Source organism: Olea europaea, chromosome 13 (genome assembly GCF_002742605.1).
Source record: "Olea europaea var. sylvestris chromosome 13, O_europaea_v1, whole genome shotgun sequence".
In the NCBI taxonomy this organism is placed as follows: domain Eukaryota; kingdom Viridiplantae; phylum Streptophyta; class Magnoliopsida; order Lamiales; family Oleaceae; genus Olea; species Olea europaea.
The window spans coordinates 5,444,089-5,458,213 of record NC_036249.1 but is presented as its reverse complement, the minus strand read 5'-3'; the positions used below and the strand labels follow the sequence as shown (position 1 = coordinate 5,458,213).

Genomic DNA, 14,125 nt, shown 5'->3' with positions numbered 1-14,125 from the left:
TTTTTTTTTTTTTTTTTTTGGTCTGAAAAGTAATTATTCCCCTGTTTGATGGGATTACATGATTGCCTTTGTATTTTAATTTTCTTTTTCAAACAAGAGGAAAAAAGGGTTTAATTTCTTTTTATTTTTTCTGTTTGTATGTAATTGAATTGAGTTAAATACCTTTGACTCTTCATTTGGTTCAAAGATAATACTTTTGAATATCAGCTTTGAGCCCTGATCAATAGTTCTCAATGATAAATCAGATTTTAAATCAAATAATTTCTTTATTTCTTCTTGTGATTTTTATATCCTAATATTAAAAAATTGTTTCACCAAAGAATCATTTTGTGAAAGAAAAATGCGAAAGTCATAACATTTGATAGCCCCAAGAGATTAATTCAATTCAATTTCTCCTAAAGCTACTTCTGAATTGTAATTCCCCACCTGGATTAAATTTAACAAACAAAATATAAGTTATGGAGGAAGATATTATCTTTTATTGTGGAATACAACACAACTTACACGAACAGTATAATTGAATTGAGTTAAATACCTTTGACTCTTCATTTGGTTCAAAGATAATACTTTTGAATATCAGCTTTGAGCCCTGATCAATGGTTCTCAATGATAAATCAGATTTTAAATCAAATAATTTCTTTATTTCTTCTTGTGATTTTTATATCCTAATATTAAAAAATTGTTTCACCAAAGAATCATTTTGTGAAAGAAAAATACGAAAGTCATAACATTTGATAGCCCCAAGAGATTAATTCAATTCAATTTCTCCTAAAGCTACTTCTGAATTGTAATTCCCACCTGGATTAAATTTAACAAACAAACTATAAGTTATGGAGGAAGATACTATCTTTTTAATGTGGAATACGACACAACTTACACGAAACAATGAGTTTTTTATATTTTTAAAACAATAAGCATGCCATGTTCAATCATGATCCATGTCGAACATTAAGCTCTTATTTGACGACCATTCTTTCGAAACTCTTTTTTCTCATATTTATTTTTAATCACATTATTACAATAAAATAGTTTTCACGTAAATTCAAAACTTTTTAATAACATATTCTCCAAAAATTTAATATTCAAAAATTTATTTTTAAAAAAAAAAAAGAGAGAGAGAGAAAAAAAAAGGGCTGTCATACAATGCTAAGTAACATCAATTATATTGGATTGAGTTGGATTTGATTGAATTAAATTGAATATGATAAAACTGAATGTATAGGACCACATGGACTCTGTAATTATAGGGGCACCACCCTGTACACCAAGTGCAATTCAATTGAGTATGCAAGAGTAATACTCGTACGTTATGTCATGAATCATGATTTGATATTAGTAAAAATAAACATATATTTTTGAAGATATTAGCATTAAGATTATCATATAAACCATGTTTGGTGTCCATTGTTTTAAAATTCTTTTTGCTAATGATCATTTTTAACTATACATTTATATAATAAAATATTTTACACACAAATTCAAATTTTTTTCTACTTTTTAATATGCATTCTCCTAAATATGCTATCCATTTTTTTTTTCTAAATAATGGCCCCCCAAATAGCAGCGTAATAAGTCTGTTTGAACCTCATTTTTACTGAAGATTGTATTATAAAATAATAGATTGATGGAGAGTATATTAAAAAATAAGATTTTTTTTTAAATTTACGTATAATATTATTTTTTTGAAAAATATATTATTAAAAAAGAAGAGATATATTTTGTAATTAATGAGAATCAAACAAGTAAGCGAGACATGTGGCCAATGTGCCTAAAGATCGGGCAGTAGCCGTTATTTGGGTTTCGCAGTCCCAAAGCAAAAGCCAAATCATAATTATCTTACTAAGATACCAATTTTTTTCAAAATATATTTTTATTCCTCTTCTTTTCAAACACATATATTTTATTAAAATAATATTACACGTAAATCAAAAAATTTTCTTTATTTTTCAAGTACACATTTCCTATCAATTTACCATTCAAAAATACATTTTTACTCAAACACCCTCTATAACTTCCAATAATTAAATTATCCGTATTTTTATTAATTTTTACAAACATAAAATATTATACCACTTCATTTCATTCTCTCTCATCTCAGTTTCGAAAATCTCCACGTTGTGCGCTCCAAATTGCAATGTGAACATAATTGATAAATATATTTTAAATTTCATTCCATTCACAACAATCATTCTTTCTTGTGAGTTGTCCATTTTTTTTTCGTACGACCCAATTTAGTTTTTGTTTTGCATATCAGCATTCATAATCTTGTACGTGTATATTGCGTATGCATTTTTGTTAATATTTTCATGGTTTTATGTCTATATAATTTTTATTTTTTTAAACGGTTTGTTGTTAGTTTCATGTGTTTAGGGGTGATTGGTGGTTTTTACTTTTTTTTTTCTTTTGTCTTGATTTTGTATTAGTTTCTATCATGTAGGTTCCGATTTGTGTCAATGATGTTTGATTTTTGTGTTACTGTTTTATTGAATTCTGTTGCAATTGGCTTGTATTGAATTCTTCTTTTCTTTTTGTGCGAATCAGGTTCCTCCAATGTCAATTTAGTCGTCAATATCATGAACGGATTAAATTCAAAAGGGAATTTAGAGAACAATGCGAATCTGCAGAATGAACTTGAATTGTTGCTGCTACAGAAGCAGAGTAATCGTGGTTTAATACTTGAGAGGGAGAGAGAGCTAAGCATAAATCGAAGTGGTAGTGCGCCGCCAACGGTAGATGGCTCCCTATGCACTGCTGGGAGTCTTATTAAGAACCCCAATTTTATGACACTAGACAACGATGGTAGCAGCAGCGGTACTAGTGGTAACAATGGCGCAATGACAGAAGAAGAAATTCGATCGCTCCCCGCATATCTAGAGTACTATTATTCGCATGAGAATCTCAATCCCAGACTGCCCCCACCCTTGTTGTCAAAAGAGGATTGGCGAATTGCTCAAAGGATCAGGGCAGCAGGGTCAGGATTTGGGGGAGTTGGTGATTGGAGGAATGAAAATCTTGTAGATGATGGTGTACAATCATCATTGTTCTCGATGCAGCCCGGGATATCTGTACAGAAAGCGGAAGATGAGTTGATCGAGTTGAGAAAGGCTGCTTTAAGGAATCTTTCACGTAAAAATTCTTTTGACTATCTGCACAAAGCCTCCACGGGCAGCTCGAGTACAGGATTGGGAGTTAGGAGGAAAAGTTTCGCAGATATACTTCAGGTTTTTTCTCTTTTCATTTTCACTGTAAAATTTACTTTGCTTTATTGTACTTGCAAAATCCTGTGGAATTCAAAATTTTGCCTCTGTTCGTGTAAACTTTTTAGAATAAGTAGTAGTGTGTCAGTTGTCACAAGAAATTATAATTATTGTTGGTTGTTGTTACTGCTTCTTGCTCATTCTCTAAAGCTCCTAACTAAATAACTTTAATGATTCCACTTGTTCTCTCTTTGAACTTCTTGTTGTGAAATTCATTATTCGTGCTACACAGCCATCCAACATATAAAATAATAGCAAGACTAGTGAGTTTGTATACAGTGAGCCGAACCGATGTGCACTAAAGAAATGTAACATTTTCAGCAGTTTTTGCTGCAATATTCTTTTTCTTATTACAACGAAATTCAATTTCTAGAAGGTAACATCTTGGATGTAGCGTCACATCCATCCTGAAGTAAATAAAAAAACATAATTTTTAGGCTTTCAGAATAAATGATTGTCTCAGAGCCAGTTCAATGACAATCTTCCATTGTCTCTTTCTGAACAGTTCTTTGAAGGAAGCACCAAATGAAATTAATACTATTTTGATTACTAAAATTTGGCTTCCTTTCCCATTTCTGAAACTCGGTTTGATCCCCAATATTCAGAGCTTTTTTATGGTTGTACAATTTGAAATACTTACTTCTTTGTCAACTCTGGTGCAGTTTAAACTCTTGATTTAATTTTTTCCAGGAAGGACTTGGCCAACCTGTGACATCATCAGGTCATCTCTCCCGCCCTGCTAGCCATGATTCAATTGGTGATGCTTTGAGTTCAACAGGAATGTCACGGGAAGGGCTTGGCCGACCCATGACATCATCAGGTCGTCTATCTCGCCCTGCTAGCCATGATTCATTTGGTTCTGTTTTGGGTTCAGTAGGAATGTCACAGGAAGGGCTTGGGCAACATGTGAGTTCATCAGGTCATCTCTCGCGCCCTGCTAAGCATGACTCAATTGCTGCTGTTTTGGATTCAATGGGAATCTCTAGTACTCACTTAGCACAAATACGTAATAGAGCCAAATCCATTGAAGCTATGCATTCGGAAAATGCTTTTACAGTTTTTTCTAGTACTCAGAACCTAGGCTTGGCACTTCCTAATTCTTTTGCATCTTCTGTGGGTTCATCTTTGTCAAGGAGTAGGACTCCTGAATCTCACCTTGCTGGGAGGTCCACCAGTCCTCGACTTGTTAATGTTGGTAATGGAGTTCGCTTTACTGATAAGATAACTAGTTCAGCCTCTGACACTCTTAATGTTTCTTCCACTGGAATTAATGAGATAGCTGATATCGCTGCTTCTCTTTCTGGATTAGGCATGTTGAAAGGTCAACATCTTATCCAAGAAAATATTCTTAACTCTTCGCTTCAAATGGGAATATCAAATGGCCACAGAGAGAATCAGCACCGGCAATATTTTGAAAAGTCTACAATTGAAAAGTTGGAAAATGCCATCGCCTACGCTGATTTATCAAGGGATAATGAATCAATGAGAGGCTTTAATATTTCCAACTCACATTTGGATGGGCAAGTTAACTTTCCAACAAGAGCATCTTCCTTTTCTAATCTTCAGTCTCAACTTAATCCTTCTGAGTATGCAAATAAAGAAGATCTGAATATCCAAATTCAAGGCCATAATTCCCCTGTTATGGTTGTTTCTGGTCGAGGACATAATGGATGTTCTGCTGATCATAAACCAGACATGATGATCAACGATCGTCTTGCTGCAGGTTATTATTTTTTCTTGGCATGCCAATGCAATAATTCACTATTGAAGGAAGTCTTGAAATCTTTTTATTAAAATTCTGATAGGTTCAGTTTTGAATGGTACTACTGGAAATAGACAGAGCTTGGGAAGTAGCAACCAGACTAGTTCTGGCCTTCACCATCCCGTTATGGATCCACATCAAGTTCATTATACGCAGAAAATGTCCAATTATGGAAAGAATGTTGCATATATTTCAGGTAGTTCTTCTCAAGGAAGATATTATGTTGGTGGTCCCCATGGCCGTGAAGAATTGCAACCTTTAGGGAAAGCCTATCTTGAGGCATTGCTTGTGCAACAGAAACGACAATATCAGTCGCACTGTTTACATGAATCTGACAGTATTAATCATCAATACCGTTCTGATCCTGCATTTGACCCATGTGCCGTGCCATATCAAGGTAACCCAATGATGAATTCTGTACATTCAACAATCAGTACCAGGAGTCCTATGTTTAGTAATAGGCAAAGTTCACATATTCAGTCTTTTTTGAGAAATTCAGAGGGAGTGTCCACTGGTTCTCTGCATTCAGAAAGTGAAAATAACATGGAAGGAAGGTCTGAATCATTATTAGAGGCCTTCAAGAACAATAAGACCAGATCTTTGGAACTTTCAGATGTTCTTAGTCATTTTATTGAGTTCAGGTATAATAAGTTGCATTTGTTATTCTGCTTTTTGTAGCCAAGCTTACCTGTTTCTCTGCAATTCATTTTTTTTTTCCCGGTAACGCAGTATGGATCAATATGGAAGTCGCTTCATTCAGCAAAAATTGGAGATCGCTACCTTTGAAGAAAAGATGAAGATATTCCCAGAGATTATCCCTCATGCTCCTAGCTTGATGACTGACGTATTTGGGAACTATGTCATACAGAAGGTATTTTTTTCAATACAACATGCATTTTTACACTGATGTTCCAATGATGAGTGGATTAATTGGTTGAATTAGCAGTTCTTTGAGCATGGCACTGAAAGTCAACAGAAGGAGTTAGCCAGCCAATTGATTGGTCATGTTTTGCATCTCAGTCTACAAATGTATGGTTGCAGAGTAATCCAAAAGGTTTATTCATTAGCTTCAGCTCCTAAAATTTGCCTATGGCAACTTATGTGGCATGTATATCCATATGAACATCACTATACATGGCCATGAAAAATCAAAATTTCTGAGAAATGCACTTTCTTATCTCTTCATTCCAACTCTGACTTGAGAATTGATAAATGAATTTACACCATTTGTGTATTCTTCCTGCAAAGTGAAGGATTTGGTTTTCGTTGAACTATGCTTTACAATGCAGGTAGTTCTTGAAGTCCTCCTACGTTTCCATTTCCAGTTGTTGTTGAATTGGTGTGTACATGTTCTCTATAGTGGCATAATATAAATGATATCTCAAACGTCCTACATTGAAGATATCTTTCATTTTTAACTAATGATACTCAAGCTAAATTAGGAGTCACAATAACCAATGGAACATAGAGTTATATTGGGACTTGTTAGTCATCAACAATTAGTTTCATGATGAAATGTTTGCTGATCATGTACATGGAGTATATAGAAATGCATCAGGACAAACTACTAACATAGTTTGAGCATATGAAAATTGTGTTTGCTACAGGCTACAGCTTTCCAGTTTTATCCCGTAGTGTGACATAAAATGGCACACCAGGATAAGTAATTTATAATTATGTATCATGGCTATTTTGAGAACGAATTTTTAAAGAAGAGTTTATTTTGAGAGGACATTAATTCAAGATATACAATTTGTGAAGTATTATTCTATGAACAAAATACATATGATAATTTGCCTCTAAAATCTTTTGTGCCTCTTTTTCTTACTATATGCACCAAGACATTGATTTTATTCACAGGCATTGGAAGTGGTTGATGTGGAGCTGCAGACTAAAATGGTAGCTGAACTTGATGGATCAGTGATGAAATGTGTCCAAGATCAGAATGGTAATCACGTAATCCAGAAGTCTATTGAGTGTGTCCCTCAAGATCGAATCCAATTTATGATATCATCATTCATAGGGCAAGTCGTGACGTTATCGACACATCCATATGGCTGTCGTGTCATTCAGGTTAAGTTATTTATTTGTTGTTTGCTTCCTCTTTTATTTGGTGAGTAATTCATGTACAATGGATTTTGCTTTTGACAGAGGGTCCTTGAGTACTGTGGTGATCCTAACACTCTACAAATGTTCATGGATGAAATTATGAACTCCGTGTGTACCCTAGCACAAGATCAGTTTGGGAATTATGTCATCCAGGTATTTGTCCCTGATCATATACATTAACAGCTCTATCAGAATGTTGATTGATTGTTAAACTATAGATTTTGATCTTCTCTTTAAAAATTTTGTGGCACAATCTTTCTGATTTTTTATTCTCTCTCTCTTTCTTTCTTTCTTCTTTTTTTTGGGTCGTCCATTGGCACTTAATTGGAACATTTGACGATCAAGTGATAATAATATAAAGAGAATATGAGAAAATTGGTGCATTAATGTGAGAATTGTCATATCCACCTATAAAGCTATAGGATAACCTTATTGTAGAATACTCTGCATCGGTCAAGTTAAATTATTTATTGATCACGTTTGCCAGTTCCTGTTCAATGTTACTTATGAGGCCATGGATGTTCAAGTGTTTTATTTCCTTTAAAAGAACTGATACGGTAAAGATTGAAAAATAAAATTAGACAAGGTTTACGTGGCTTAGTCAGATCCTGTCTCCATGGGTGCTGAGAGCTAATCCACTGTAATCTAGAAAGATTCTTTAGATGTTACAATATGGAATTTGAGACTATATCTCTTGGTTCATTCTATTCTTTCTCCTGAACTCAAGATTGGTATAGTCACTTCATATGACCACATTTAATCTCTTTTAGATGGAAGGATAGCCATTCTTTTAGGTAATTATGGTGACATGGGTGAGGCAATTTTTTTCTTAAAAAGAGAAGAAAATGGAGTTGGCAGACAAAAAATGTGCTGAACTTGTGAAAAGAAATTGGAACCTATCAATCTGACCTGTATATGCAGATCACACTATGCTAAAGTTACACTGTCCACTGTTTTTGCTATACAGAAGTCATCAATGCGGGTGATTTGTTAATTCTTGACCAAGTTACGGAATTTTCTTGTACTGTTGTACGTTTGTACTTCTGTATTATTTGCTGTTTATTTAGGAAATCTCATGCTTGTACTTCAAGATTGATTTTGTTATGTTTTTTCTCACAAATATGAATTTTACCATTCTGATAATTTTTCCTCTGTTTATTTTTTCTATTTTCTTGGGGATCTGTTAGCATGTCTTGCAGCATGGTAAACCGCACGAACGGTCTGCTATTATTAGCAAGCTTGCAGGTCAAATTGTGAAGATGAGTCAACAAAAATTTGCTTCCAATGTGGTCGAGAAGTGCTTGATTTTTGGTGGTCCAGAGGAGCGTAAACTCATAGTGAGTGAGATGCTTGGGTCTACAGATGAAAATGAGCCTCTTCAGGTATGTGGCAATGCTGCTCTCTAGATTTGTAACTTGAATTTGCTTCTTAAATAACCAACAATGCACCTTGATAATTATCAAATGTACATCGTATTTTGCATTTATATAGCTTCCTGAGCTGATTGTTGCACTCTAACTGCTTGGGGTTAAACTATCTAAATCTTTCACCATTGAAAATTTGATATTTGATACTTTTTTCTTTGGTTTTTTGCAAATATGGTAGGGGGAATCAATTCCTTGCTCATAGTTTTCCAGAACTTTCTTGATTTTGTAAGTTGAGCTTTAGCAGTAGACATACCATGGTGGTCCCCATCCTTAATCTCATTTAAGGATCAACTTGATTATCACTTTACATGATTTTTTCTTTATGTTGGAATCTTGTCAAAGGCACCTCTTTATCTATACGAATATATAGAGTTTCACTGTTTTTCATCACACTGTAGTTTTGAATTGAATAAAATATTATTCTATTGGATTTCATTGTTAATTAATGTATTATTCGGTTCTCTCTTATTCAACCATATATTGGGATAACAACAATTCTTTGATTAGCAAATCTCTATACCACCTCCCATGCACCTTCCTATTGAATTTCCTCCTTTTCTTTCCATCTTCTCCCCGTACCCCATCCCCCCCCCCACACACACACACAGAGAAAACACAGAACACAAAACCCAGAACTCACTCACTTCTTGAATTGAAAGTCAACTGGAAATCATTGTCCTAATATTTCCTCATCTTCTGTTGTGGAATAATGAAAAAAGTTGAAATGAAATTTTCAGGCTATGATGAAAGATCAATTTGGAAACTACGTTGTGCAGAAGGTCCTCGAGACATGTGATGATCGAAGCCGTGAATTCATTCTCTCTCGTATCAAGGTTCACTTGAATGCACTTAAGAGGTACACTTATGGAAAACACGTTGTATCGCGTGTTGAAAAGCTTGTAGCAACAGGAGGTAACTTTTAACTTTTACTCCATATAGATTCTTCCACAAATCACAATTACGCTGCTAATCAATCAACTTCTAATGATATTCAGAGAAGCACATAGTGCCATCCTCCTCCCCAAGCTACTCTTGAAGCAATTCAACTCTGGTCAAAAGAAGAGATCTTTTGTACATAAGAATATAAGTATTTCCTGTGAGGCTTCTAATAGGTGTAAATAAGGAGGCAGTAATCTTGCTGGAATAAGGTAGCTTCTTTTTCTTGATGATGTATATTTTGCGCGTAATATGTACTGACAATTGGGATGAGTCGTACTACTTACCTATATGGTTCGAAATTTGTGACAACTTGAGGATCTATAGCTGCTGCACATAATTCAAAACAAGCTGTAAGCTTATGGCAGAGTTTTCTTTACTGAGATGAGCTTAATGGTGTATGTACATTTTTTGGGTTCTCTTGAGCAAATTCGAAATTCCATTTTAATGGAGAGGAAAAATGATTAGACTAATATTATATCTCAGCAACTCGAGCAAATGCCTCTCTAAATTATGCAAGTAAAGATGAAGTGTCTATATATTTGCCCCGCACTTGTTTAGTATCATAGAAAAACTGAGCAAATGCCCCTCTTTGTTACGAGCATGTTTGGCGATAAGTTAATTGTGTATTGAGCTCCGATCAGTCATATTCTTGAAATATTATGTTAGTTAAATTTATTACAATAACATACAGTTTTGTTAGCATCTCCACGGTGATTTACTTGGACAAATAGTTCCTTTTTCAAGGAAATCGTTGATTTCTGATGCAATGATCAAGTAATTTTTTGTTCATTTGAATAGAACGAGATTTTGTATGGAATTATAAGGAAGTGAGACAATATGTTTTTCTTCTATCCCAAAAGGCATTCGGAATAGTAGAACATATTTCATTCTCAATTCTTTTATGAGATGAAGAAATATTTTCAATAATTGAAAAATTTTGCAACCGTTCTTGAATTCGTTGAAAACTAATTTATTCTTTAAGAAATTGAATATGTTTTTTCTTAAAATTAACATTATTAAAAAATTTTGAAATAGATGTTTCTTTTAATGAATTAACATCTTTATAAGAAAAGGGATTTGTAAATTTAAAAAATATATCTTGATCAAAAATATTGGTAGTAAGGCCTTTTGAGTTAGCTTGAAATGGATAAATCTGGACAATAAGAGGAGTTCCAAGTATAATTTCTTGGTTTAAATTTTGACCAAATAAAATATCTTTCTAAAACATTTATTTGAATTAGAAATAGGAGCTTTTAAAAGTTTGTATTGAATATTGAGTTTTTTTACTACTAGATCCATAAATTCAAACTAAAGAATTAAATTTAGCCCTGTTTGGCACCCATTTTTATCAAAATGCATTTTTCTCTCTCTTTTTTTCAACCACACATTCTTTATTAAAATAATATTACACGTAAATCAAAAATTTTTCCTTATTTTTCAACCACACATTTCCCATCAATTTACTATTCAAAAATTCATTTTCACATAAAAATTCCTACCAAACACCCTCTTTGAATTCTTTGTTGATCACAATGGTCATAGTACAATACTATTTTCGAAGTAGAATTCGATTAATAACATCAATTTTCTCTTTTTCAGTTTGAGAAGTAGAATGAGAAGTATCATCTTCGGAAGAAGAGAACTCGTGATTAGGATTATATTCTTGTTCTAAGTTTCTAGCTTTTAAGAACATGACTTACATACGAACTTCTTTCATTTGACGTTCAAGAATAAAAATTTGAGATTTCATTTCATTAAATTCAGATCTTAATTCAAAACTAGAAGATGTGGATTCAGTATTGAACCATTTTAATGTCTTTCATATTCAATGGTGTCATTGAAGTTTTTTATATGGATTGTAAAAGGTAAGATAACTTTTCCTTAAATTGAGGATCATCAATATTCTAAATTATTTCTTGAATAAGTTATTCTTCTTTAGTAAGAACATTCATAGTATTATAACCACAAACTTCTTTACCTTGACTAGAAGAGGAGCCAAAATTTGATCTAGTTCCAACATTAGAGTCTTCTCGAAGTTGATAGACCTGTTCTAAATCGAAATCAGATTCTTCATCAGAACTAAATAGAGAAGTTCAATTTTACTTTATCATCTATTTGAAGATTATTAATATTTCCTTTCATAGGACACTTGTTGGATTGAGAATTTTTTTTTTTTTTTTTTTTTTTTTTTTTTTTTTTTTTTTGGAAAAATTTTTTTTTTTTTTTTTTTTTTTTTTTTTGTTTTGTTTTGGGAAAGATCTCTTTCTAAGAAAAGACGGAAAATGTTTCTTTTTTGTCTTTGAAGATTGAGGATTGATTTTTTCAAAACCATATTGTTCTCAAAAAGATCCAAATTCTTTGTGGCTTTTAGATCTCTCGCTTTTAAGTTTTGATTTGAGTTTCATGTCATTGCATAATGCAATCCTTCTTTATTAATATAACTTATGATTTCACCATAAGATAAAGAAGCATATGGAATAGTATCATTTTTTTTTTATTTTAACGAACTTTTCTCATGAAAACTTTAGCAAGGAAGATATCTTTATACCACTGAAATCATGAAATTTGGGCATGTTAAATTCATTAAAATTTCAGAGGATCTTTCTTGTAAGGAAGGGGATTTTCCAATCAAATGTTTGACCATGGTGACCAAGAAGGTCGTGATGTTGTCATTTTGTCCATTAGGTTTAATGGCATTAAATACCTCATTTCATTCATTTTCCGTGAGGTAATTAGTCCACCATCCCTTTAATTATCTTGAAGGACCTGCAATAATATTACTGAAAGTAGTTAATTCATTAATATCATGAAGGAGATAAGTCGAATGGCACGTTGCCATAATTTCAATGACTTGAATAATTTGATATTCAGTCGTTTCATTAATATTCCATTCAACTACCTCGTCTTCATTGTAGGTTGTTAGAGGTTTTCTTCCTTCATCATATTGCATATCAGGAAAGGACGGTCTTTGATAAAAATTTGGTACTTTTGAATTCTGGCCTTGCAACCTATTAACTTGAGAAGATTTTATTTCTTCTTTGAATTGATTGTCAAGTTCTTCAATAGAATCAACAACATTGGTATTATTAGATATAGATAATTTTGATCGTTGCTTTGCTAATTCTATAATAACACTTGATTCAGTAGAGAGTTTTCTTAAATCTGATTTTGAAATAGTTTCATCTATAGGTATAAAAATTGAATTTATTGGTTTTTTATTTTCCTTTTTGGATTCTTTTGATTCTGAATTATTTTCAATTCTTGATAATTGGCTTGTCGTTGATTGTAATAAAATATTAGTATAATTATTTTGTGATTGAATTTTTTTATATCTTTGGCCGTAGTTCCAGAGGATTTTGATCAATATTGAATTCATTTTTCTATCAACTATAAAAGAAATGACATTGTATTGCCGATCAAATCTTTAAGAAAGAGGTAATGTGTCTGATAAAGTAGGTGAACCAGGCTCTTCTAATTCATTATCCTTTTTAGACGTGTATTGATTCTTTAGAATGTTTGGAGTAAAATTTACCCATTTCAATCTATCGGAAGAAGTTGAAAATCTAGTAGATTGAGAAATATTCTTAGATTTATTTTCAGGTTGAGTGAAAAAGGACTTTTAGGAATTATTTGATGTAGAAGCTTTGTAAAAAATCACCTTAACATTTCCATCTGAAAAATGAAATAATTTGATCAGGAATAGTTTTAATAGTAGGAAGAGGGTTTTGAGTATTTTCGAAATTCCATACAAGTTCTTTGGACTGAAGATTCCATGGTATCCTTTTAGGAATCATGGTATTTGAATGAAGAGAGTTTGGCTTCTACCAGAAGGCTTCCTTCTTTATGAGATGAGAAGAGCTCAACTATTGAGTTGAGTGTTCATAAGCTTATAATATATTCGATATATCATAGCAAAAGCTTTTGAACAATCATCAAAAATAAGATTTTTTCTTTGTTAGAATATGAAAATTGAGAGCATTAAAAATAGCTTCATCATTAAGATTGATTGTAAAATTTGGATAAAAATCTGAAAAGACTTGACCGCTTTCAAGATTTGATTCTAAGATTGATAATATTGAATTTTCGAATTTGAGAAGACTCTCTAAGGATTAGAGAATAGGAATGTCTAGACCAAATGTGAACAAAGGTTTGACAGCTATTTGAATAAGTTCCACATGATGATATTTAAATTTCTTTATATGAGTTTGAATAGTATCTTTTGAAAATAGATTTATTTGAGTAGATTGGCTCTTAATAGCAAGTGTTTGATGAAGAGTTTTGATGATTTAATTAGGACTAAAATCAAACATTCCTATTTCATATATAGAACTGTTATCTACCTTTGGAATAGTCCAATTGTGGAGTTTTTGTTCGATTTGTGCAATTTGAAGTTCATAAGTATTGAAAGTATCTAATGCAGGTGCATGTTCTTGGTCTAATTCTTCTTCATCATGAAATGTGCTTGAAAGAATTTAGATCTACTATCAGATCTCCTAAGCCAATTGGGCATTAAAGACATAATAAATAAAATGAAATTATAATGACATACCATTGTAGATGCAATGCTATAGGATACACAGAATCCAACCCAACCTATAGCTAGACCACCCTACGTTCACTTGGCTTCACGG

General features: G+C 32.6%; 1 protein-coding gene across 7 annotated transcripts; it reads left to right on the top strand.

Moving 5' to 3' along the window:
* Window positions 1-2,078: 2,078 nt before the first annotated feature.
* LOC111407388 (pumilio homolog 4-like) lies at window positions 2,079-10,193 on the top strand. Of its 7 annotated transcripts, none has more exons than XM_023036825.1 (12): window positions 2,079-2,197; window positions 2,542-3,221; window positions 3,948-4,452; window positions 4,567-4,980; window positions 5,063-5,660; window positions 5,749-5,890; window positions 5,963-6,073; window positions 6,880-7,092; window positions 7,171-7,281; window positions 8,316-8,510; window positions 9,293-9,467; window positions 9,551-10,193. In XM_023036825.1, the coding sequence occupies exons 2-12, from the start codon at window positions 2,574-2,576 to the stop codon at window positions 9,589-9,591; spliced, it is 3,153 nt and encodes a 1,050-aa protein (XP_022892593.1). In that variant the 5' UTR covers window positions 2,079-2,197; window positions 2,542-2,573; the 3' UTR covers window positions 9,592-10,193. The 7 variants fall into 7 exon arrangements, with proteins under 7 accessions (XP_022892593.1, XP_022892592.1, XP_022892590.1 ...); XM_023036824.1 differs by having other exon boundaries at window positions 3,948-4,980; window positions 5,063-5,416; window positions 5,519-5,660; XM_023036822.1 differs by having other exon boundaries at window positions 3,948-4,980; window positions 5,966-6,073.
* The last annotated feature ends 3,932 nt before the right edge of the window (window positions 10,194-14,125 follow it).

Coding starts and splice junctions, on each gene's coding strand:
- LOC111407388 (XM_023036820.1), top strand. CDS start 2,574: ATGAACGGATTAAATTCAAAAGGGAATTTAGAGAACAATGCGAATCTG. Junction 3,222..3,947: donor GTTTCGCAGATATACTTCAG/GTTTTTTCTCTT, acceptor AATTTTTTCCAG/GAAGGACTTGGCCAACCTGT. Junction 5,891..5,962: donor GGAACTATGTCATACAGAAG/GTATTTTTTTCA, acceptor TGGTTGAATTAG/CAGTTCTTTGAGCATGGCAC.